Raw genomic sequence first — 27,217 nt, 5'->3', positions numbered from 1 at the left:
AGCCAGTCAAGAATAGCCAAGACGTGGCAGTAGTGGTGACAATAATAATATTTAATGTGCGTTTAACAAAAAGCAAATATAAATAAAAAACATGACCAACCGTCAAACACCCTTGTGCATCCCCTTCGTGCTCACAAAACCTTCGCCTTTCGCTTCCAACTACTCCTACGTGGTGCATCCCCTGTGGTTGCAGCAGAGGTAGTGGCAGGTTGCTCTTGTTCATGCCCTGACTGATTAGATGCTTTGGGCCTACGCCCTCTGGGTTTTGGTGCCCGTGAGGGCCCCTCCAAAGACTGCTCCAGCTGCACCTGTGCAGGGCAGACTCAGCCACCTGGAGAGGAGGCAGCATTGTGGGTACTGGTTGAGAGGGGGGCAACGGGTGGGATGTGGGGGCACTTTGAGTAGCGTCCCCACTTCCATGTCCCTTCTCGCCATCATCCCTCTCCTGGGCCAGGTCCACACCACTCCTACCACTCTGCTGGACGACAGTTTGAGGACATGTGTGAAGCCTTGTAAGGCCAGTGCTAGTGTATCTGCCTACCTGTTTAAGGCGGCAGAATGTTGTTCACCCTGAGTCCGAAGGGCCATTGTCAGGGCCTGAATGGACTCATTGGTGAGCCGTGCTTGAAGCTCCATGGAGGCTAGCCTTCCCTCCATCGCAGACATTCCCGCACTTACCTGCGACACTATCTCAGAGATGCCCTCATGTACCTGTGACAGTATCTCAGAGATTCCCTCCAGTACCTGTGCCACCATTCCACTCATGCAGGAGTTGGACTCCTCCATCCTCTGCGTGATTGTGGAGAGTGCGCGTGGCACCTGTTCCAGCACTTCGCAAACGTGCTGCTGCCCCTCGATCATTCTCCTTTTAATGGATGGCCCCCAGGGTTCAGCATCTGTGCCCAGCTGAGCAGAGCCTGGAGAAGAGTGCTCCCACCGACACGGACTCTCCACAGCTGCCCCTGCCACCAGTGTCTGCTCGTGCTCACGTGTGTGGTGACTCACCATGTGCGACCCCAGCTAATTGCGGACAGGGACCCACCGAGGTGTGTGTATCTGCACTGGTGGATGGCTGGCTCAGATGTGACGGTACCCCCTCAGAGGCCGGCAGGTCCTCTGAGGAATCGCCCTCCGCCATCACAGCGGTCGCTGAAGGCCCTGTAAGAGAACAGAAGGCAATATCAAGCATGATGACAGATGTTGAGGTGCTGAAGATGGCACAGCATGTTAACATCAATTGATATTGTGAGTGCTGAATGTTAAAGTTCTGTCACCAGCTGTTTGTCGGGTGCCAGTCTCAGCGACCCTGATGGACAGGCACTCGAGGGCGCGGCTCAGCTCCAGCGCTTCCTGCTCCGTGTCTGTGAGCACGACTATCTGTTGCGGCCCCCCCTCCGGTCCTCGCCCTCCACCGTGCATTCTGGGCTCTCTTCTCCTATAAGGGGAGAAATTAGAGACGCGTGAGTGAGTGATGGTGACGTGGCCAACCGCTGAATGCATTGGTTTGGGTGAGGCTGACCGTGAAAGAGATACATCAGAGGGTGAGTATGAGTCAGAGCCATGACATTGTATGAGGATTGGGTTGAGTGGTAGTGGTGGGGTGAGTACTGGGGAGATGAGTGAGTGCAGGTAAGTTGAGGATGAGCTTTGAGTGGGTGTGGGGAGTGATGTGATAGAGTCGTGTTGGCAGTGCAGAAGTTGAGAGGTGGGGGCGGTGATGTGGAAGACGGAGTGTAGGAGAATGAGTAAATGTACTCACTTTGGCTGACATGGTTAGATCATAGAATCATAGAAGTTCACAACATGGAAACAGGCCCTTCGGCCCAACATGTCCATGTCGCCCAGTTTATACCACTAAGCTAGTCCCAGTTGCCTGAACTTGGCCCATATCCCTCTATACCCATCTTACCCATGTAACTGTCAATTGAAACGCTTCCTGCACTGGATCCAGGTGCAGGAGATGTTGCTGCTGCTGGTGACCTCCTCCGCCACCTCGAGCCAGGCCTTCTTGGTGGCAGAGGCAGGCCACTTCCTCCCGTCCGCCAGGTAGAACACATCCCTCCTCCTCCTCACCCCATCCAGTAGCACCTGGAGTGAGGCATCACTGAATCTGGGAGCAGCCTTTCCCCTGGGTGCTCCATTGTGATGTGTGGGTGTTTGCTCCAGGAGCTGCCATTGGAGGACTGCCCCTTTAAATAGAGCTCCTCCAGCTGACAGCCTGTGATGTGGGTGCGCAGTCCGCCCGCTGCGTGGGTTTCGGACGCCAAACCCGGAAACCACATTAAGTGGCTCCAATTTACCCGCGATCGTGTGGGGAACGGATGGAATTTATTGGGCGGGTTACCCACGCACCCAATCGCCCCCCTGCTGCCATCCCACCTCCCCGCTGATATCGGGGCCATAGAGTACAAAAGCAAGGAAGTCATGATGAACCTTTATAAAACACTGATTCGGCCACAACTGGAGTATTGTGTTCAGTTCTGGGCACCGCACTTTAGGAAAGATGTGAAGGCCTTAGAGAGGGTGCAGAAGAGATTTACTAGAATGATTCCAGGGATGAGAGACTTAAATTACGTGGATAGACTGGAGAAGCTGGGGTTGATCTCCTTGGAACAGAGATGGTTGCGAGGAGATTTGATCGAGGTATTCAAAATCATGAAGGGTCTAGACAGAGTAGATAGAGAGAAACTGTTCCCATTGGCGGAAGGGTCAAGAACCAGAGGACATAGATTTAAGGTGACTGGCAAAAGAACCAAAGGCGACATGAGGAAAAACTTTTTTTACACAGCGAGTGGTTGTGATCTGGAATGCACTGCCCGAGGGGGTGGTGGAGGCAGATTCAATCATGGCCTTCAAAAGGGAACTGGATAAATACTTGAAAGGAAAAAATTTGCAGGGCTACGGCGGGGTAGTGGGACTAACTGGATTGCTCTTGCATAGAGCCGGCACGGACTCGATGGGCCGAATGGCCTCCTTCTATGCTGTAACCTTTCTATGATTCTAAGTTATGTTCAACTTGTATAGAACCTTGGTTAGGCCACATTTGCAGAACTGTAAACAATTCTGGTCTTCATATTATAAAAAGGATATAGAGGCACTGGAGAAGGTGCAAAAAAGATTTACTAGGATGATATCAGAACTGAGAGTTTAAAGCTATCAGGAAGGACTGGGGTGCTTTTCTCTAGAAAAGGGAAGACTGAGGGGTGACCTGATAGAGGTCTTTAAGATTATAAAAGGGTTTGATCGGGTAGACGTAGACAAGATGTTTCCACTTGTGGGAGAGACCAAAACTAGGGGCCATAAATATTAGGCTTCCAATCCACCATATGGGGACAGTGCCAGAGAACTGGTGGATTACACCCCCGTTCAAAAAAGGTGAGAAGGATAAACCCGACAATTACAGGCCGGACAGCCTAATGTCGGTGGTGGGGAAACTTTTAGAGACAATAAACTGGGACAAAATACATTGGCACTTGGAAAAGTCTGGGCTAATAAATGAAAGTCAGCACGGATTTGTTAAAGGAAAATCATGTTTGACAAACTTGATTGAGTTCTTTGATGCAGTAACTGAGAGGGTTGATGAGGGGAGTGCGGTTGATGTTGTGTTTATGGACTTTCAAAAGGCATTTGATAAATTACCACATAATAGACTCGTTAGCAAAATTAAAGCCCATGGGACTAAAGGGTCAGTGGCAGCATGGATACAAATTGGCTAAAGGACAGGAAACAGAGAGTAGTGGTGAACGGTTGTTTTTCAGACTGGAGGGAAGTTTACAGTGGTGTTCCCCAGGGGTCAGTATTAGGACCACTGCTCTTTTTGAGATATATTAATGATCTGGACTTGGATATAGAGGGTATAATTTCAAAGTTTGCAGATGACACGAAACTCGGAAATGTAGTAAACAATGTGGAGGATAGTAACAGACTTCAGGAGGACAGAGACAGACTGGTGAAATGGGCAGACACATGGCAGATGAAATTTAACACAGAGAAGTGTGAAGTGATACATTTTGGTAGGAAGAATGAGGAGAGGCAAAATAAACTAAATGGTACAATTTTAAAGGGGGTGCAGGAACAGAGAGACCTGGGGGTGAATGTACACAAATCTTTGAAGGTGGCAGGACAAGTTGAGAAGGCTTTTAAAAAGGCATACGGGATCCTGGGTTTTATTAATAGAGGCACAGAGTACAAAAGCAAGGAAGTTATGCTAAACCTTTATAAACACTGGTTCAGCTGCAGCTGGAATATTGGGGGTGATTTTAACCCCCAGGAGCGGGTGGGTTGGGGGTGGTTGGGAGTTGAAAATAATTGTTTTTTTGGGTCGCGACCACAAAATGTTCGGACTTTGCATTCCCAGTGAGAAGCCTGGACTTTTCTGCGCCAACGTTAAACCCAGAAATAAAGCCGGGTTGTGATTGCGACCCAAAAAACAACTATTTTCAACTCCAACCCGCCCGCTCTTGGGGTTTAAAATCATCCACATTGTGTTCAAATCTTTAGGAAAGATGCAGAAGAGAGTTACGTTGAGTTATATCAAAACTATAGCACAGAAACAGGCCATTCGGCCCAACTAGTCTGGGTTGGCATTTATGCTCCACAAGAGCTTCCTCCCTCCCTTCTTCATCTCACCCTATCAGCATATCCTTCTATTCCTTTCTCCCTCTTGTGTTTATCTAGATTCCAGCATAACATCCCTGCTTTTATATTCTATGCCTTGGCTAATAAAGGAAAGTATTCCATATGCCTTCTTAACCACCTTATCTACCTGTCTTGCTACCTTCAGGATCTGTGGACATGCACTCCAAGGTCCCTCACTTCCTCTACACCTCTCAGTATCCTCCCATTTATTGTGTATTCCCTTGCCTTGTTTGCTCTCCCCAAATGCATTACCTCACACTTCTCTGGATTGAATTCCATGTGACACTTTTCTGCCCATCTGACCAGTCCATTGATATCTTCCTGCAGTCTACAGCTTTCCTCCTCACTATCAACCACACGGTCTATCTTTGTGTCATCCGCAAATTTCTTAATCATGCCCCCTACGTTTAAGTCCAAATCGTTAAAGCATACCACAAAAAGCAAACGACCAAGTACCGAGCCCTGCGGCCCCCACACTAGAAACAGCCTTCCAGTCACAAAAACACCCGTCGACCATTACCCTTTGCTTCCTGCCAATGAGCCAATTTTGGATCCAATTTGCCACATTCCCTTGGATCCCATGGGCCTTTACTTTTTAGACCAATCTGCCATGTGGGACCTTGTCAAAAGCCTTGTTAAAATCCATGTAGACTGCATCAATTGTGCTACTCTCATCGATCCTCCTTATCACCTCCTCGAAAAATTCAATCAAGTTAGTCAGACACGACCTCCCCTTAACAAATCCGTGCTGACTGTCCTTGATTAGTCCGTGCCTTTCTAAGTGACAGTTTATCCTGTCCCTCAGAATTGATTCCAATAATTTGCCCACCACCGAGGTTAGGCTGACTCTCCTGTAATTACTCGGTCTATCCTTCGCTCCCTTTTTAAACAACAGTACAACGTTAGCAGTCCTCCAATCCTCTGGCACTACGTCTGTATCCAGCGAAGTTTGGAAAATGATTGTTAAAATCTCCACCATTTCCTCCCTGGTTTCATTTAACAGCCTGGGATACATTTTATCCGGGCCTGGTGATTTATCCACTTTCAAAGATGCTAATCCCCTTAATACTTCCTCTCTCACTATGTTTATCCCATCCAATATTTCACACTCCTCCTCCTTAACTTCAATCTCTGCATCGTCCCTCTCCTTTGTGAAGACAGATGCAAAGTATTCATTAAGAACCAAACCCACATCTTCCACCTCCACACATAGATTACCTTTTTGGTCTCTAATAGGCCCTACTCTTTCCTTAGTTACCCTCTTGCTCTTAATGTATTTATAAAACATCTTTGGGTTTTCTTTGATTTTACCTGCTAATATTTTTTCATGCCCTCTCTTTGCTTTCCTAATTTCCTTTTTAACTTCACCCCTGCACTTTGTCTACTCCTCTAAGCTTTCCGTAGTATTGAGTTCCCGGTGTCTATCATAGGCTTTCTTTTTTTGCCCTATCTTACCCTGAATGCTCCTTGTCATCCAGGGGGCTCTAGATTTGGCAGCCCCTCCCTTTTTCTTTGTGGGAACATGTTTACTCTGAATCCCTTGAATCTTCCCCTTGAATCTCTCCCACTGCCCCGACACTGATTTACCTTCAAGTAGCTGTTTCCAGTTTACTTTTGCTAAATCACTTTTCAGTTTAGTAAAATTGGCCTTTCCCCAATTGAAAACTTTAACTCCTGCTCTGTCTTTGTACTTTGTACTTTTCCATAACTATGCTAAAACTAACTGAATTATGATCACTACCACCAAAATACACCCACTGATACTCCTTCCACCTGCCCAGTTTCATTCCCTAAAACTAAATCCAGAACTGCCCCCACTCTTGTTGGGTTTGCTATGTACTGGCTAAAAAAGTTCTCCTGTATGCAATTTAAGAATTCTGCACCCTCTATATCCTTCACACTGTGTCCCAGTTAATATTCGGGGAGTTGAAATCCCCGAATATTACTGCCCTATTGTTTTTGCACTTCTCAGAAATTTGCTGACATATTTGCTCCTCTATCTCCCTCTGACTGTTTGGGGGTCTATAACACACTCCCAGCAGTGTGACTGCCCCTTTTGTTTTTTTAGCTCAACCCATAAGGCCTTATTTGTTGATCCTTCTGACATATCATCCCTCCTCACAACTGTAATTGTTTCCTTAAACCAAAATTGCCACCCCCCTCTCCTTTTTTCCCCTCTCTATCGCATCTGAAAACCCTGTAACCAGGGACGTTGAGCTGCCAGTCCTGCCCCTCTTCAAGCCATGTTTCTGTAAAGCGATGATATCATACTGCCACGTGTCTATCTGTGCCCTCAGCTCATCTGCCTTATTTCCCATACTCCTTGCATTGAGGTAAATACATTTAAGGACTCAGAGGGTGGCGAATCTTTGGAATTCTCTACCCCAGAGGGCTGTGGAGGCTCAGTCATTGAGTACATTCAAAACAGATCGATAGATTTCTAGATATTAAAGGCATCAAGGGATATGGGGATGGTGCAGGAAAATGGCATTGAGTCTACTCTCAATCATCAGCAAAGTGATGGAAGGTGTCATCGACAGTGCTATCAAGCGGCACTTACTCACCAATAACCTGCTCACCGATGCTCAGTTTGGGTTCCGCCAGGACCACTCGGCTCCAGACCTCATTACAGCCTTGGTCCAAACATGGACAAAAGAGCTGAATTCCAGAGGTGAGGTGAGAGTGACTGCCCTTGACATCAAGGCAGCATTTGACTGAGTGTGGCACCAAGGAGCCCTGGTAAAATTGAAGTCAATGGGAATCAGGGGGAAAACTCTCCAGTGGCTGGAGTCATACCTAGCACAAAGGAAGATGGTAGTGGTTGTTGGAGGCCAATCATCTCAGCCCCAGGCCATTGCTGCAGGAGTTCCTCAGGGCAGTGTCCTACGCCCAACCATCTTCAGCTGCTTCATCAATGACTTTCCCTTCATCATAAGGTCAGAAATGGGGATGTTCGCTGATGATTGCAGTGTTCAGTTCCATTCGCAACCCCTCAGATAATGAAGCAGTCCGTGCCCGCATGCAGCAAGACCTGGACAACATCCAGGCTTGGGCTGATAAGTGGCAAGTAACATTTGCGCCAGACAAGTGCCAGGCAATGACCATCTCCAACAAGAGAGTGTCTAACCTCCTCCCCTTGACATTCAACGGCATTACCATCGCCGAATCCCCCACCATCAACATCCTGGGGGTCACCATTGACCAGAACTGGTGTGGAAAACTATAAGCTTTGCCTTACTAAATTGACTTTCTAATACACTTAAACATTAAAGCTGACCATACTAATGTAGAAATATTGAACCATTAAAGAAGCAAAGCATGATGGAATAAGTTGACCATGTTAGCTAACCAGCTGAATATAATGAGAAGCTTGAAGTGTACACTTTCCCAGCAAAGACACTTTCCCAGCAAAGACACACAGAAGGGCTATTGTCTTTGCTTATGAGATAACTGTCTAACTAACAGAAATTAATGACCACATAACCTTGAGACCAAGACAGTCTCTACTGATAAGGGAGCTGTGTTGCTAAAGCAACGTACCTTTCCCAGATCCTGAGAGGGGCCACCGAGGGGGATGGGGGCCTGGGGGTTGGGTCCCTATTTTTGATTGACTAAAACACTTGAACCAATGAGATTGTACATGTACGCCTATATTCAATGATAGACAAACATTACTAAAGTAAGTGTATAAAAAGAAAGCTAAATCCTTTGTCTTTCGAAGTCGTAGCCTCAACCTTTGATTGAGGTGGACTTCCCTTGTATACAAGCTTCTTGGTAATAAATTCTTACTTGTCTGAAAATAAGTGTTTTGGAGTTAATGCATTGTGTATAATAGGTAATTAAGTTCTTTTCGACACTGGACCAGCCATATAAATACTGTGGTTACAAGAGCAGGTCAGAGGCTGGGTATTCTGCGGCGAGTGACTCACCTCCTGACTCTCGAAAGCCTTTCCACCATCTACAAGGCACAAGTCAGGAGTGTGATGGAATACTCTCCACTTGCCTGGATGAGTGCAGCTCCAACAACGCTCAAGAAGCTCAACACCATCCAGGACAAAGCAGCCCGCTTGATTGGCACCCCATCCACCACCCTAAACATTCACTCCCTTCACCACCGGCGCACTGTGGCTGCAGTGTGTACCATCCACAGGATGCATTGCAGCAACTCGCCAAGGCTTCTTCGACAGCACCTCCCAAACCCGCGACCTCTACCATCTAGGACAAGGGCAGCAGGCACATGGGAACAACACCACCTGCACGTTCCCCTCCAAGTCACACACCATCCCGACTTGGAAATATATCACCGTTCCTTCATCGTCGCTGGGTCAAAATCCTGGAACTCCCTTCCTAACAGCACTGTGGGAGAACCTTCACCACACGGACTGCAGCGGTTCAAGAAGGCGGCTCACCACCACCTTCTCAAGGGCAATTAGGGATGGGCACTAAATGCCGGCCTCGCCAGCGACGCCCACATCCCATGAACGAATAAAAAAAAAGGTAGAAGATCAGCCATGATCTTGGTGAACGGTGGAGCAGGCTCAAGGGCTGGATGGCCCACTCCTGCTCCTATTTCTTATGTTCTATGTAGCTGTTTCCAGTCTACTTTTGCTAAAACACTTCTTAGCTTAGTAAAATTGGCCTTTCCCCGATTTAGAACTTATACTCCTGTTCTATTTTTGTTCTTTTTGATAACTATGCTAAATCTGACTAAATTATGAGCACTACCAGCAAACTAGCACCGTGAAGTTGGGAGGGAGGAGGCTCGTGTGGAGCATAAACACCGGTACAGACCAGTTGGGCCGAATGGCGTGTTTCTGTGCTGTACATTCTGTGTGATTCTATGTAATGTGCTGCTGGAAAGGGGTTGTGTGAGGTGAGTGGTGCCACTTTAATGCAGTTAAACCAGTTCCCCATTCCCTGCTGTCAGTTTGGTGAACAGGGACACTGCTGACACTGAAAGGATTTCAAAGCAGAAGAGAAGCCAGGAAGTAAAGAGAGAAAATGCGACCAATGCTCTGTGTTATGTGGGAGCAAAACCCCACCGGACAGGAACCAGCAAAATAAACGTTAATATTAAAGCCGAAACCTCTCCCTTTATCAAACTTGGACATGTTTGATTGGTTTAAAGGCAAAGTATGTTTCTCGATCCAATCTGCCCGCCCTGTGCAAGGAGCGGGGGGGGGGGGGGTGAGTCAGGGTGAGGGTGAGGAGGGAGGGTCAGGGGAGGGGAGGGTGAGGGGGGAAGGGGGGAGGGAGGGGAGGGTGAGGGAGGAGGGAGGAGGGAGGGTGAGGGAGGGGGGAGGAGGGGGTGAGGGGGGAGGGAGGGGAGGGTGAGGGAGGGAGGAAGGGGGGAGGAGGGAAGGGAGGAGGAAGGGGGAGGAGAGACTGCCATTTGATGAGATTGGGAGGCGGTCGGTCTCCTCCCCCTGGGCCTGTTGCCTTGTTCACTGATCCCGGACATTTGCTGACCTTTTCCCCACGGTCACGGAGCGAAGTGATTCCCGAGAATGGAGCTGGGCGGGAAAGTCGCGCTGGTGACGGGAGCGGCTCAGGGCATCGGGAAAGTGGTGACGGAAACATTACTGGCGAATGGGGCGAAGGTAACGCGAACTCTCTCTTAATCCCGGGGGGGAGGGGGCACGGGGGGGGGCACGGGGGACCGAGGGGGAGGGGAAGGGTACCGGGGGGGGAGGGGGCACGGGGAGGGGACGGAGGGGGACCGAGGGGCGGGGACCGGGGGCGGGGAGGGGGCACGGGGGGGGAGGGGACCGGGGGCGGGGAGGGGGACCGGGGGCGGGGAGGGGGGGGGACCGAGGGGCGGGCACGGGGGGGGACCGGGGGCGGGGAGGGGGGGGGGGGGGGAGGGGGCACGGGGGGCGGGGTCCGAGCCGGTCACCGGATCCCGGCTCCGGGATCAATCACCCGAAACCGCCCGCTCAGGTGGGACCGGCTTCACACCCTGTCCGACCCACTGATAGAAATCAGGGTGAGTAATATCGAGTAATTAATATCGAGTAATTAATATCGAGTAATATCGAGTAATTAATATCGAGTAATTAATATCGAGTAATATCGAGTAATTAATATCGAGTAATATCGAGTAATTAATATCGAGTAATTAATATCGAGTAATATCGAGTAATTAATATCGAGTAATATCGAGTAATTAATATCGAGTAATTAATATCGAGTAATTAATATCGAGTAATTAATATCGAGTAATATCGAGTAATGAGTAACAGCGAGTGGCTGTAAATCCACTTTCGGTCGATGGGTTTTGTTGTTAAAATTGCTCCCGCCCTGTTTAAACCTCTTTCTGTGCCTCTGACCTGAGACACTGGGCCGAGGAAAGGCTCCAGGGGACGGAGTTTATTTTCCGATTGTTGGTTCCGCTCCGATCTCTCGCTGTAAAAATCTTCACCAGACACAAGTTGCTGATTTTCCTCCAGTCTGAATCTGACCACAAGTTCGCCGGCTCAGGGGCTAAATTTGGAGACGGGTCTGTTTTGGGCGCAGGGAACGCGAGGCGCGAACAGCCGCCTCCTGCCCCGCGTCCATTTCCCGCCTTGTACCTGGAATCAATGTAATTCACACTGTCCACCACCAGGGGAGCCCAATCTCTTAAAGGGAGGAAGGATGTTTCTTAGAAATCTCTTAAAGGGAGCTGGTACCTGTTATTTGCTGAAAATAACAGCCTACTGTCTGAACGGAGATCAGACATCGCACACGTAAAACACAGATGCGGGTCCCATCCCTATGTTTACACACTGATGAGTTATGTTAAAATATTGAATAAAGGTTGTGCACCACTAAATCCCACATCCTCCAATCTGCACAACAGACCTCACCAATCTGCCGATCTGAGTTGGTACCAGGCCTGCGAGAGTCCATGCACCAAGGTTCTCTGCTGATGCACTAGAGGCCTTGGTGCAAGAGGTGGACAGAAGGAGGGACATCCTATATCCGCGGGGGGGTGGGGGGGCAAGAGGCCCTCCAGACATATACTCAAAAGGCAGTGGGAGGCAGCGGGGGACGAAGTCAATGCCAGGGGCACAGCATCATGAACATGGATGCAGTGCAGGAAGGAGTTCAATGCTTTGACATGAGTGGTCAAGGTGAGTGAGGTCAACTGTCGAGTGGCGTCTCCGACCAACTGCTCCACGGACTACACCCCCATCACCCACATACCAACAAACTCTCTCCATCAGTACTCAACTATTCCAATCAGATGCTTCCTCTCACCCTTACACATTACCACTGTTTCAAGCTGCCCACCCACAACTCACAGGCCACACACACTGGCAGCTATTCAACCATGACAGGCATATCACCCAATCACACGTCCCGTTTTCTTGCAGGAGAAGGTGGCGCATATCAAGAGGCAGCAAGTGGCCGTGGCATTTAGCCCCTCGAGCCTCTTCCACCATTCAGTGAGATCGTGGCGGACCTGTGACCTAACTCCATATACCCGCCTTAGCCCCATATCCCTTAATGGATGGGTACATGGGACTGGGATGTTATAGCTATTACCGAAACATGGCTAAGGGAGGGGCAGGACTGGCAGCTCAATGTTCCAGGGTACAGATGCTATAGGAACGATAGAGCAGGAGGTAAGAGAGGAGGGGGAGTTGCGTTCTTGATTAGGGAGAACATCACGGCAGTAGTGAGAGGGGATATATCCGAGGGTTCGCCCACTGAGTCTATATGGGTAGAACTGAAAAATAAGAAGGGAGAGATCACTTTGATAGGATTGTACTACAGACCCCCAAATAGTCAACGGGAAATTGAGGAGCAAATATGTAAGGAGATTACAGACAGCTGCAAGAAAAATAGGGTGGTAATAGTGGGGGACTTTAACTTTCCCAACATTGACTGGGACAGCCATTGCATTAGGGGCTTGGATGGAGAGAAATTTGTTGAGTGTATTCAGGAGGAATTTCTCATTCAGTATGTGGATGGCCCGACTCGAGAGGGGGCAAAACTTGATCTCCTCTTGGGAAATAAGGAAGGGCAGGTGACAGAAGTGTTAGTGAGGGATCACTTTGGGACCAGTGATCATAATTCCATTAGTTTTAAGATAGCTATGGAGCATGATAGGTCTGGCCCAAAAGTTAAAATTCTAAATTGGGGAAAGGCCAATTTTGATGGTATTAGACAGGAACTTTCAGAAGTTGATTGGGAGAGTCTGTTGGCAGGCAAAGGGATGTCTGGTATGTGGGAGGCTTTCAAAAGTGTGTTAACCAGGGTTCAGGGTAAGCACATTCCTTATAAAGTGAAGGGCAAGGCTGGTAGAAGTAGGGAACCTTGGATGACTCGGGAGATTGAGGCCCTAGTCAGAAAGAAGAAGGAGGCATATGACATGTACAGGCAGCTGGGATCAAGTGGATCCCTTGAAGAGTATAGAGATTGCCGGAGTAGAGTTAAGAGAGAAATCAGGAGGGCAAAAAGGGGACATGAGATTGCTTTGGCAGATAAGGCAAAGGAGAATCCAAAGAGCTTCTATGAATACATAAAGGGCAAAAGAGTAACGAGGGAGAGAGTAGGGCCTCTGAAAGATCAACAAGGTCATTTATGTGCGGAACCACAAGAGATGGGTGAGATCCTGAATGAATATTTCACATCGGTATTTACGGTTGAGAAAGGCATGGATGTTAGGGAACTTGGGGAAATAAATAGTGATGTCTTGATGAGTGCACATATTACAGAGAGGGAGGTGCTGGAAGTCTTAACGCGCATCAAGGTAGATAAATCTCCGGGACCTGATGAAATGTATCCCAGGACGTTATGGGAGGTTAGGGAGGAAATTGCGGGTCCCCTAGCAGAGATATTTGAATCATCGACAGCTACAGGTGAGGTGCCTGAAGATTGGAGGGTAGCAAATGTTGTGCCTTTGTTTAAGAAGGGCGGCAGGGAAAAGCCTGGGAACTACAGACCGGTGAGCCTGACATCTGTAGTGGGTAAGTTGTTAGAGGGTATTCTGAGGGACAGGATCTCCAGGCATTTGGAGAGGCAGGGACTGATTAGGAACAGTCAGCATGGTTTTGTGAGAGGAAAATCATGTCTCACGAATTTGATTGAGTTTTTTGAAGGGGTAACCAAGAAGATAGATGAGGGCTGTGCAGTAGACGGGGTCTACATGGACTTCAGCAAAGCCTTTGACAAGGTACCGCATGGTAGGTTGTTACATAAGTTTAAATCTCACGGGATCCAAGGTGAGGTAGCCAATTGGATACAAAATTGGCTTGACGACAGAAGACAGAGGGTGGTTGTGGAGGGTTGTTTTTCAAACTGGATGCCTGTGACCAGCGGTGTGCCTCAGGGATCGGTGCTGGGTCCGCTGTTATTTGTTATTTATATTAATGATTTGGATGAGAATTTAGGAGGCATGGTTAGTAAGTTTGCAGATGACACCAAGATTGGTGGCATTGTGGACAGTGAAGAAGGTTATCTAGGATTGCAACGGGATCTTGATAAATTGGGCCAGTGGGCCGATGAATGGCAGATGGAGTTTAATTTAGATAAATGTGAGGTGATGCATTTTGGTAGATCGAATCGGGCCAGGACCTACTCCGTTAATGGTAGGGCGTTGGGGAGAGTTATAGAACAAAGAGATCGAGGAGTACAGGTTCATAGCTCCTTGAAAGTGGAGTCACAGGTGGATAGGGTGGTGAAGAAGGCATTTGGCATGCTTGGTTTCATTGGTCAGAACATTGAATACAGGAGTTGGGATGTCTTGTTGAAGTTGTACAAGACATTAGTAAGGCCACACTTGGAATACTGTGTCCAGTTCTGGTCACCCTATTATAGAAAGGATATTATTAAACTAGAAAGAGTGCAGAAAAGATTTACTAGGATGCTACCGGGACTTGATGGTTTGACTTATAGGGAGAGGTTAGATAGACTGGGACTTTTTTCCCTGGAGAGTAGGAGGTTAAGGGGTGATCTTATAGAAGTCTATAAAATAATGAGGGGCATAGATAAGGTAGATAGTCAAAATCTTTTCCCAAAGGCAGGGGAGTCTATAACGAGGGGACATAGATTTAAGGTGAGAGGGGAGAGATACAAAAGGGTCCAGAGGGGCAATTTTTTCACTCAAAGGGTGGTGAGTGTCTGGAACGAGCTGCCAGAGGCAGTTGTAGAGGTGGGTACAATTTTGTCTTTTAAAAAGCATTTGGACAGTTACATGGGTAAGATGGGTATAGAGGGATATGGGCCAAGTGCAGGCAATTGGGACGAGCTTAGTGGTATAAACTGGGCGACATGGACATGTTGGGCCGAAGGGCCTGTTTCCATGTTGTAACTTCTATGATTAATACCCTTGGTTCACAGAAATCTTTCAATCTCAGATTTAACATTCACAAGTGAGCTAGCATCAGCTGCCGTCTGCAGAAGAGCATTCCAAACGTCTCCCACCCTTTGCGTGTAGAAGCATTTCCTAACTTCACTCCTGCACGTCCTGGCTCTAAATGTTAGGCTATATCCCCACGTCCTAATATTGAAGTCTAGGAGACCTCCAAAAACAGTTACAAATATCCCAGTAGCCAGAAGCAATAATCCAGCCACTAACCTGTAAATCCTGCATGATCCCTTTGTGTGGGGTCCTCCAGGCACTCTCAGACACGTTCAGATGGTCGGGATTAAGACTTTGCGTTGAGTTGAGCGTTAAGTCCCAAAATGGTGTCCATCACTTTAAATCAGCGTTGCACACTGATTGAAGCCATTTTCTCTCGACTTTACATGATTCCAGTGTTCGTTATCTGCGCCTGCGCTAACTCCTATACCAAGATGGCGTCCGGCGCACGTCACACGGGAAACGTGCTTGCGCATCCAAGACGCCATCTTGGATGTTGGAGAGGCCGTGTAGCGCTGAAACAAAAGGCGCAACACGGCCCAATTTAGCGTCCTTAACCTTTAATCCCAACCAATGAACAGACAGGGCGTGTGGGAGGTGGAGACTCGGAGTCTTTCTCAGTTTCTAACTGGGTGGAGAAGCAGGCGTGACATCGTGAATCCCCAATGTCTAAACTGGCCTCATGGACTGCAACTTGGACCTGACCCACTTTCGAGTCATTGTTAAAGTGAGAGGCTGTTGTTTTAGCCTCTGTAGAAGTGTACTTTGGAACATAGGAACAGGAGGAGGCCATTCAGCCCATCAAACCTGTTCTGTCATTCAATTAGATCATGGCTGATTTGTATCTCAACTCCATTTTCCCTCCTTAGCTCCATATCCCTCGATACCCTTACCCAACAAACATCTATCTCTGTCTTCAAAGCTCCAATCGTCCCCCAGTATTCACAGCATTTTGGGTGAGAGAATTCCAGATTTCCACTGCCCTTTGCATGAAAAATGCTTCCTGATTTCACTCCTAAACGGCCTGGCTCTAATTTTAAGATTATTCCCCCTTGTTCTGGACTCCCCCATCAGAGGAAATAGTTTCTCCGTATCTACCCTATTGAATCCCTTTATCATTTTATTCATCTCGACTAGATCACCCCTCAACCTTCTAAACTGTTCCTTCATCCAAATCGTTGATGTATGTGATGAAAAGTTGAAACTCCAGTCCAGATCCCCGGGGAACACCACCCCTCACATCCCTCTAATCAGAGATCTTTCCCTTTATCCCCACTCTCTGTCTCCTACCTTCTAACCAATTACAAACCTGTGTCACAAGATTGCTTCCAATTTCTTGCACTCTCATTTTTGGTAATAATCTCTTGTGTGGAACCTTATCAAATGCCCTCTGGAAGTTCATATAGACAACATCCGTAGACACTCCCTTATCTACCTCATTAATGACCTCCTCAAAAAAATCAACTAGATTAATCAGATGTGACCTATCTGTCACAAATCCACGCTGACTCTCTTTCATCAGATTATACTTGTCCAAGTCTCAATCTCTCTGTCTCTGATGATAGATTCCAGTAACTTCCCCACAAGGGATGTTAAACTGACAGGCCTGTAGTTTTCTAGTTTCTGCCTCCCTCCCATCTTAAACAATGGAGTAACATTTGCAATTTTCCAATCCAAAAGGCACAATTCCTGAATCTGGAGAGCTTTGGAAAATGATGAGCAACTCATCTGTGATTTGCTCACAGGTTTCGTTTAATACCCCGGGGTGGAAACAACAACAACAACAACAACAACTCACATTTATTTTGCCCCTTTATCATTGTAAAATGTCCCAAGGTGCTTCACAGGAGCGATTATCAAACAAAATTTGATACTGAGCCACATAAAGAGATATTAGGACAGGTGACCAAAACCTTGGTCAAAGAAGTAGGTTTTATGGAGCGTCTTAGAGACTCATAGAGTCATAGAGTTATACAGCACGGATAGAGGCCCTTCGGCCCATCGTGTCCGCGCCGGCCATCAGCCCTGTCTAATCTAATCCCATATTCCAGCATTTGGTCCGTAGCCTTGTATGCTATGGCATTTCAAGTGCTCATCCAAATGCTTCTTGAATGTTGTGAGGGTTCCTGCCTCCACAACCCTCTCAGGCAGTGAGTTCCAGACTCCAACCACCCTCTGGGTGAAAAAGTTCTTTCTCAAATCCCCTCTAAACCTCCCGCCTTTTACCTTGAATCTATGTCCCCTTGTTATAGAACCCTCAACGAAGGGAAAAAGCTCCTTAGTATCCATCCTATCTGTGCCCCTCATAATTTTGTACACCTCAATCATGTCCCCCCTCAGCCTCCTCTGCTCCAAGGAAAACAAACCCAATCTTCCCAGTCTCTCTTCATAGCTGAAGCGCTCCAGCCCTGGTAACATCCTGGTGAATCTCCTCTGCACCCTCTCCAAAGCGATCACATCCTTCCTGTAGTGCGGCGACCAGAACTGCACACAGTACTCCAGCTGTGGCCTAACCAGTGTTTTATACAGCTCCATCATAACCTCCTTGCTCTTATATTCTATGCCTCGGCTAATAAAGGCAAGTATCCCATATGCCTTCTTTACCACCTTATCTACCTGTTCCGCCGCCTTCAGGGATCTGTGAACTTGCACACCAAGATCCCTCTGACCCTTTGTCTTGCCTAGGGTCCTCCCATTCATTGTGTAGTCCCTTGCCTTGTTAGTCCCTCCAAAGTGCATCACCTCGCACTTTTCCGGGTTAAATTCAATTTGCCACTGTTCTGCCCATCTGACCAACCCATCTATATCGTCCTGCAGACTGAGGCTATCCTCCTCGCTATTTACCACCCTACCAATTTTTGTATCATCAGCGAACTTACTGATCATACCTTTTACATTCATATCCAAGTCGTTAATGTAGACCACAAACAGCAAGGGCCCCAGCACAGATCCCTGTGGTACCCCACTGGCCACAGGCTTCCAGTCACAAAAACAACCTTCGACCATCACCCTCTGCCTTCTGCCACTAAGCCAGTTTTGTATCCAAAGTGCCAAGGCACCCTGGACTCCATGGGCTCGTACCTTCTTGACCAGTCTCCTGTGCGGGACTTTATCGAAGGCCTTACTGAAATCCATGTATACCACATCCACTGCGTTACCCTCATCCACACGCCTAGTCACCCCCTCAAAAAATTCAATCAAATTAGTCAGACATGATCTTCCCTTGACAAAGCCATGTTGACTATCCCTGATTAATCCTTGCTTCTCCAAGTGGAGACTAATTTTGTCCTTCAGAATTTTTTCCAATAATTTTCCTACCACTGATGTTAGGCTCACTGGCCTGTAGTTCCCCGATTTTTCCCTACTCCCCTTCTTGAATAATGGTACTACATTAGCGGTTCTCCAGTCCTCTGGCACATCCCCTGTGGCCAAGGAGGAGAGAGAGGTGGAGAGGTTCAGGGAGGGAATTCCAGAGCTTAGGGCCCAGGCAGCTGAAGGCACGGCCGCCAATGGTGGAGCGATGGAAATCGGGTATGGGCAAGAGGCAAGAATTGTAGGAGTGCAGAGATCTCGGAGGGTTGTAGGGCTGGAGGAGGTCACAGAGATAGGGAGGGGCGAGGGCCATGGAGGGATTTGAAAACAAAGATGAGAATTTTAAAATTGAGGTTTTCCCGGACTGGGAGCACAGGGGGTGATGGGAGAACGGGACTTGGTGCGAGTTAGGATACGGGCAGCAGAGTTTTGGATGAGCTCAAGTTTATGGAGGGTGGAAGATGGGAGACCGGGCAGGAAAGTATTGGAATAGTCAAGTCTAGAGGTAACAAAGGCATGGGTGAGGGTTTCAGCAGCGGATGAGCTGAAGCAGGGGGCGGAGACGGGTGATGTTATGGAGGTGGAAGTAGGCGGTCTTGGTGCTGGAGCGGATATGGGGTCGGAAGCTTAGCTCAAGGTCAAATGGGAGGCCAAGATTGCGAATGGTCTGGTTCAGTCTCAGACAGTGGTCAGGGAGAGGGATGGGGTCGGTGGCTGGGGAACAGAGTTTGTGGCGGGAACCAAAGACAGTGGCTTCGGTCTTCCCAATATTTAGTTGGAAGAAATTTTTGCTCATGCATTACTGGATGTCGGACAAACAGTGTGACAAATGAGAGACAGTGGAGGGGTCGAGGGAGGTGGTGGTGAGGTAGAGCTGGGGGCCGTCAGCCTACATGTGGAATCTGATGGTGTGTTTTCGGATGATGTCGCCGAGGGGCAGCATTTAGATGAGAAATAGGAGGGGCCAAGGATAGATCCTTGGGGGACTCCAGAGGTAATGGTGCGGGAGTGGGAAGAGAAGCCATTGCAGGTGATTCTCTGGCACTGACTGGATAGATAAGGATGGAACCAGGTGAGTGCAGTCCCACCAGCTGGACGATGGAGGAGAGGCGATGGAGGAGGAGGGTGTGGTCAATGTGTCAAAGGCTGCAGACAGGTCGAGAAGGATGAGGAGGGAGAGTTTACCATGGTCACAGTCACAGGATGAGGAGGGAGAGTTTACCACGGTCACAGTCACAGGATGAGGAGGGAGAGTTTACCATGGTCACAGTCACAGAGGATGAGGAGGGAGAGTTTACCATGGTCACAGTCACAGGATGAGGAGGGAGAGTTTACCACGGTCACAGTCACAGGATGAGGAGGGAGAGTTTACCACGGTCACAGTCACAGAGGATGAGGAGGGAGAGTTTACCACGGTCACAGTCACAGAGGATGTCATTTGTGACTTTGATAAAGGCCATTTCAGCACTGTGGCAGGGGCGGAAATCTGATTGGAGAGATTCAAACATGGAGTTGCGGGAAAGATGATCACAGATTTGGGAGGCAACAATATGTTCGAGGACTTTGGAGGGAAAGCACAGTTCAGCAATTTGTCTATCTTAAGTCCTGTTTTTTTCTCCATTACCATTTAAAAAAAACTTATATTAAATCCACTAAGTTCATCCCCTTGGTTTATTTTTTGGTTCCCTCGTACTGCTGGTATTTTGTCCGCTTCCTCCACTGTGAAAACAGATAACAAGTCTGCCATCCAATCATGATCCATTATAGTCTCTCCTGCACTTGTCTTTAATGGGCCCACATTCCACTTTACCACTCTCTTTCTCTTCATATATTTATAAAAAATGTTACTGTTAGTTTTGAAATCTCTTTTGCATATCCACTATTGCACCTCTTATTACTTCCCACATATAGAAACATAGATCCGTCTGTTGCTTTATCTAATTCCTGAGGGCTGGAATCCCCCCAAGCCCACCAGGTAGACTTAATGAGCTTCCAGACAGGAACATGGGTCGAGCCATGGTGGGGGGGTGGGGGTCGTGAAGATGGATACGGAGGGGTAGGTGGATGTCACCGTCCCTCCTTTCACTGTAACTGTACCTCAAAGAGGGGAGTCCCCCCCAGATCTGTGACTCTGTCAACCGGATTTACCTGTAGATCCTGAGTTAAGAGATGTAGATGGTGGGAGCCAGGATCCTGTGAGGTGGAGTGCTCTGGGACACTGGGGCTCTGGGACACTGGGGCTCTGGGACACTGGGGCACTGGGGCTCTGGAACACTGGGACACTGGGGCACTGGAACACTGGGGCACTGGAACACTGGGGCACTGGGACACTGGGGCTCTGGGACACTGGAACACTGGGGCTCTGGGACACTGGAACACTGGGGCTCTGGGACACTGGGGCTCTGGGACACTGGGGCTCTGGGACACGGGCTCTGGGGCACTGGGACACTGGGACACTGGGGCTCTGGGACACTGGGGCTCATGGGCACTGGGACACTGGGGCTCTGGGACACTGGGGCTCTGGGACACTGGGGCTCTGGGACACTGTGACACTGGGGCTCTGGGACACTGAGGCACTGGGACACTGGGGCTCTGGGACACTGAGGCTCTGGGACACTGGGACTCTGGGACACTGGGGCTCTGGGACACTGGGGCTCTGGGACACTGGGGCACTGGAACACTGGGGCACTGGAACACTGGGGCTCTGGGACACTGGGACTCTGGGACACTGGGACACAGGCTCTGGGACACTGGGGCTCTTGGACACTGGAACACTGGGGCTCTGGGACACTGGAACTGGGGCACTGGGGCTCTGGGACACTGGGGCGCTGTGACACTGGGGCTCTGGAACACTGGGACACTGGGGCGCTGTGACACTGGGGCGCTGTGACACTGGGGCGCTGTGACACTGGGGCTCTGGGACACTGGGGCTCTGGGACACTGGAACACTGGGGCTCTGGGACACTGGGGCTCTGGGACACTGGAACACTGGGGCTCTGGGGCACTGGGACTCGGACACTGGGGTTCTGGGACACTGGGGCTCTGGGACACTGGGACACTGGGGCTCTGGGACACTGGGGCTCTGGGACACTGGGGCTCTGAGGCACTGGGACTCTGGGACACTGGGGTTCTGGGACACTGGGGTTCTGGGACACTGGGGCTCTGGGACACTGGGGCTCTGGGACACTGGGGCTCTGGGACACTGGGACACTGAGGCTCTAGGACACTGGGGCTCTGGGGCTCTGGGACACTGGGACACTGAGGGTCTGGGAAACTGAGGCTCTCGGGCTCTGGGACCTTCAGGGAAGGAAACCTGCCGTCCTTACCTGTTCTGGGCCTACATGTGACTCCAGACCCACAGCAATGTGGTTGATTTTTAAACATCCTCTGAAATGGCCAAGCAAGCCACTCAGTTGTTACAATCTCGCTACAGAAAGTCACAAGAAGGATAAAACCGGACGGACCACCCGGCATCGGACCACCGGATACGACAACGGCAAACCAAGCCCAGTTGACCCTGCAAAGTCCTCCTCACTAACATCTGGGGACTTGTGCCAAAATTGGGAGAGCTGTCCCACAGACTAGTCAAGCAACAGCCTGACATAGCCATACTCACAGAATCATATCTTTCAGCCAACGTCCCAGACTCTTCCATCACCATCCCTGGGTATGTCCTGTCCCACCGGCAGGGCGGACCCACCAGAGGTGGTGGTACAGTGATATACAGTCAGGAGGGAGTGGCCCTGGGACTCCTCAACATTGACTCTGGACCCCATGTATTCTCATGGCATCAGGTCAAACATGGGCAAGGAAACCTCCTGCTGATTACCACCTACCGTCCTCCCTCAGCTGATGAATCAGTCCTCCTCCATGTTGAGCACCACTTGGAGGAAGCACTGAGGGTAGCAAGGGCACAAAATGTACTCTGATTGGGGGACTTCAATGTCCATCACCAAGAGTGGCTCGGTAGCATCATTACTGACCGAGCTGGCCGAGTCGTGAACGACATAGCTGCCAGACTGGGCCTGCGGCAGGTGGTGAGCGAACCAACACGAGGGAAAAACCTACTTAACCTCGTCCTCACCAATCTACCTGTCGCAGATGCATCTGTCCATGACAGTATTGGTAGGAGTGACCACCGCACAGTCCTCGTGGAGATGAAGTCACGTCTTCATACTGAGGACACCATCCAACGTGTTGTGTGGCACTACCACCGTGCTAAATGGGATAGATTCAGAACAGATCTAGCAGCTCAAAACTGGGCATCCATGAGGCACTGTGGGCCATCAGCAGCAGCAGAATTGTATTCCAGCACAATCTGTAACCTCATGGCCCGGCATATTCCTCACTCTACCATTACCAACAAGCCAGGGGATCAACCCTGGTTCAATGAGGAGTGCAGAAGAGCATGCCAGGAGCAGCACCAGGCGTACCTACAAATGAGGTGCCAACCTGGTGAAGCTACAACTCAGGACAACATGCATGCTAAACAGCGGAAGCAACATGTTATAGACAGAGCTAAGCGATTCCACAACCAACGGATCAGATCAAAGCTCTGCAGTCCTGCCACATCCAGTCGTGAATGGTGGTGGACAATTAAACAACTAACGGGAGGAGGAGGCTCTGTGAACATCCCCATCCTCAATGATGGCTGAGTCCAGCACGTGAGTGCAAAAGACAAGGCTGAAGCGTTTGCAACCATCTTCAGCCAGAAGTGCCGAGTGGATGATCCATCTCGGCCTCCTCCCGATATCCCCACCGTCACGGAAGCCAGTGTTCAGCCGATTCGATTCACTCCACGTGATATCACGAAATGGCTGAGTGCACTGGATAGAGCAAGGGCTATGGGCCCCGACAACATCCCAGCTGTCGTGCTGAAGACTTGTGCTCCAAAACGAGCCAAACTGTTCCAGTACAGCAACAACACTGGCATCTACCCGACAATGTGGAAAATTGCCCAGGTATGTCCTGTCCACAAAAAGCAGGACAAATCCAATCCGGCCAATTACCACCCCATCAGTCTACTCTCAATCATCATCAAAGTGATGGAAGGGGTTGGAAGATGCTCAGTTTGGGTTCTGCCAGGACCACTCGGCTCCAGACCTCATCACAGCCTTGGTCCAAACAGGGACAAAAGAGCTGAATTCCAGAGGTGAGGTGAGAGTGACTGCCCTTGACATCAAGGCAGCATTTGACCGAGTGTGGCACCAAGGAGCCCGAGTAAAATTGAAGTCAATGGGAATCAGGGGGAAAACTCTCCAGTGGCTGGAGTCATACCCAGCACAAAGGAAGATGGTAGTGGTTGTTGGAGGCCAATCATCTCAGCCCCAGGACATTGCTGCAGGAGTTCCTCAGGGCAGTGTCCTAGGCCCAACCATCTTCAGCTGCTTCATCAATGACCCCTCCATCATAAGGTCAGAAATGGGGATGTTCGTTGATGATTGCACAGTGTTCAGTTCCATTCGCAACCCCTCAGATAATGAAGCAGTCCGTGCCCGCATGCAGCAAGATCTGGACAACATCCAGGCTTGGGTTGATAAGTGGCAAGTAACATTCGCGCCAGACAAATGCCAGGAAATGACCATCTCCAACAAGAGAGTGTCTAACCACCTCCCCTTGACATTCAACGGCATTACCATCTCCGACTCCCCCACCATCAATATCCTGGGGGTCGCCATTGACCAGAAACTTAACTGGACCAGCCACGTAAATACTGTGGCTACAAGAGCAGGTCAGAGGCTGGGTATTCTGCGGCTAGTGACTCACCTCCTGACTCCCCAAAGCCTCTCCACCATCTACAAGGCACAAGTCAGGAGTGTGATGGAATACTCTCCACTTGCTTGGATGAGTGCAGCTCCAACAACACTCAACAAGCTCGACACCATCCAGGACAAAGCAGCCCGTTTGATTGGCACCCCACCCACCACCCTAAACATTCACTCCCTTCACCACCGGCGCATTGTGGCTGCAGTGTGTACATTTACAGGATGCACTGCGGCAACTCGCCAAGGTTTGTTCAACAGCACCTCCCAAACCCGCGACCTCTACCACCTAGAAGGACAAGGGCAGCAGGCACATGGGAACAACACCACCTGCACGTTCCCCTCCAAGTCACACACCATCCCGACTTGGAAATATATCGCCGTTCCTTCATCGTCGCTGGGTCAAAATCCTGGAACTCCCTTCCTAACAGCACTGTGGGAGAACCTTCACCACACGGACTGCAGCGGTTCAAGAAGGCGGCTCACCACCACCTTCTCAAGGGCAATTAGGGATGGGCAATAAATGCCGGCCTCGCCAGCGACGCCCACATCCCATGAATGAATGAAAAAACAGTCTCAGGCTCTGGAATTCTGGGACTCTGGGACTTTTGGGCTCTCGGGCTTTGAGACTCTTGGACTCCGGGACTCTGAGACGCTGGGATTCTGGGACTCTCAGGCTCTGGAACCCTGGGACTCTTGGACCCTGGGATTCTTGGATCCTGAGGCTCTGGGACTCTGGGACTTCGAACCCTCAGACTCTGGGACTTTTGGACTCTGGTGCAGCTCGTATAGAGGGCACAGCAGTGAGAATGCTCTTTTAATTATGTTTAATTATATTGTAATGCAGAGCCCTCAGCCTGTACTAGAAAGTCCTTGAAATAAAAGTCTTTTGGATTAACATAGAAACGTAGAAAATAGGAGCAAGAGTAGGCCATTCGGCCCTTTGGGCCTGCTCCGCCATTCAAAATGATCATGGCTGATCGTCTAACTCAGTACCCTGTTCCCGCTTTTTCCCCATATCCCTTGATCCTTTTAGCATTAAGAAATATATCGATCTCCTTCTTGAATACATCGAATGACTTGGCCTCCACTGCCTTCTGTGGGAGAGAATTCCACAGTTTCACCACCCTTTGAGGGAAGAAATTTCTCCTCATCTCTGTAACCCCTGGTTCTGGACTCCCCAGCCATCGGGAACATCCTCCCTGCATCTAGTCTGTCTCGTCCTGTTAGAATTTTCTATGTTTCGATGAGATCACCTCTCATTCTTCTAAACTCTAGTGAATATAGGCCGAGTCGACCCAATCTCTCCTCAAACGTCAGTCCTGCCATCCCAGGAATCAGTCTGGTAAACCTTTGTTGCACTCCCTCCATGGCAAGGACATCCTTCCTCAGATAAGGAGAACAAAACTGCACACAATACTCCAGATGTGGTCTCACCAAGGCCCTGTACAACTGCACTAAGACATCCCTGCTCCTGTACTCAAATACTCTTGCAATGAAGGCCAACATACCATTCGCCTTCTTAACTGCTTGCTGCACCTGAATGCTCACTTTCAGCGACTGGTGTACAAGGACACTCAGGTCTCGTTGCACCTCCCCTTTTCCCAATCTATCACCAGATAATAATCTGCCTTTCAGTTTTTACAACCAAAGTGGTTAACCTCACATTTATCCACATTATACTGCATCTGCCATATTCTTGCCCACTCACCCAACTTGTCTAAATCACATTGGAGCCTCTTTGCATCCTCCTCAAAGCTCACATTCCACCCCAGCTTTGTGTCGTCCGCAAACTTGGAAATGTTACATTTACTTCCCTCATCCAAATCATTGATATATATTGTGAATCGCTGGGGCCCAAGCACTGATCCCTGCGGTACCCCACTAGTCACTGCCTGCCACCCGGAAAAAGACCCGTTTATTCCTACTCTCTGTTTCCTGTCTGTCAACCAATTCTCAATCCATGCCAGTATATTCCCCCCAATCCCATGTGCTTTAATTTTGCACACTAACCTCTTGTGTGGGACCTTATCAAAAGCCTTCTGAAAATCCAAATACACCACATCCACTGGTTCTCCCCTATCTATTCTACTAGTTACATCCTCAAAAAACTCCAGTAGATTTGTTAAGCATGATTTCCCTTTCATTAACCCATGCTGACTTTGTCCAATCCCGTTAATGCCTTCCAAGTGTTCTGTTATCACATCTTTTATAATAGACTCTAGCATTTTCCCCACTACTGATGTTGGGCTAACTGGTCTGTAATTTCCTGTTTTCTCTCTACCCCCTTTTTTAAATAGTGGGGTTACATTTGCCACCTTCCAATCTGTAGGAACTGTTCCAGAGCCTATAGAATTTTGGAAGATGATCACCAATGCATCCACTATTTCCAGGGACACTTCCTTTAGTACTCTGGGATGTAGATTATCAGGCCCTGGGGATTTGTCAGCCTTTAGCCCCATTAATTTCCCTAGCACTATTTTTTTACTAATACTGGTTTCCTTCAGTTCCTCCCTCTCACTAGACCCTTGGTTCCCGAACATTTCTGGGAGGTTATTTGTATCCTCCTTTGTGAAGACAGAACCAAAGTATGTGTTTAATTGTTCTGCCATTTCTTTGTTCCCCATTATAATTTCCCCCATTTCTGACTGTAAGGGACCTACATTTGTCTTCAATAATCTTTTTCTCTTGACATATTTATAGAAGCTTTTACAGTCAGTTTTTATGTTCCCTGCTAGTTTACTCTCATACTCTATTTTTCCCCTCTTAATCAATCTCTTTGTCCTCCTTTGCTGAATTCTAAACTGCTCCCAATCCTCAGGCTTGCCGCTTTTTCTGGCAATTTTATATGCCTCCTCTTTGGATCTAATACTATCCCTAATTTCTTTTGTAAGCCACGGTTGAGCCACCTTTCCTGTTTTATTTTTGCGCCAGACAGGAATGAATAATTGTTGTAATTCCTGCACACGTTCTTTAAATATTAGCCATTGCCTATCCACCATCATCCCTTTTCGTAAAGTTCCCCAATCTATCATAGCCAACTCACACCTCATACTTTCGTAATTTCCTTTATTTAGATTCAGGACCCTAGTTTCGGATTCAGCTACTTCACTCTCCATCTTAATGAGGAATTCTATCATGTTATGGTCACTCT

The 27,217-nt window shown here is 48.9% G+C and overlaps 1 protein-coding gene across 1 annotated transcript in view; it reads left to right on the top strand.

The window, feature by feature from the left end:
• The first annotated feature begins 10,058 nt into the window (after nt 1-10,058).
• The window catches only part of LOC137332243 (15-hydroxyprostaglandin dehydrogenase [NAD(+)]-like), a 77,225-nt gene continuing 60,066 nt past the window's right edge, over nt 10,059-27,217 (top strand). The window contains exon 1 of the mRNA XM_067995935.1: nt 10,059-10,238. Within this exon, the coding sequence (XP_067852036.1) occupies nt 10,146-10,238 (93 nt within the window). The 5' untranslated portion in view covers nt 10,059-10,145. The remainder of the gene's footprint in view (nt 10,239-27,217) is intronic.

This window comes from Heptranchias perlo, chromosome 14, assembly GCF_035084215.1.
Source record: "Heptranchias perlo isolate sHepPer1 chromosome 14, sHepPer1.hap1, whole genome shotgun sequence".
Taxonomy (NCBI): Eukaryota; Metazoa; Chordata; class Chondrichthyes; order Hexanchiformes; family Hexanchidae; genus Heptranchias; species Heptranchias perlo.
This window is presented reverse-complemented; position numbering and strand designations above follow the sequence as displayed.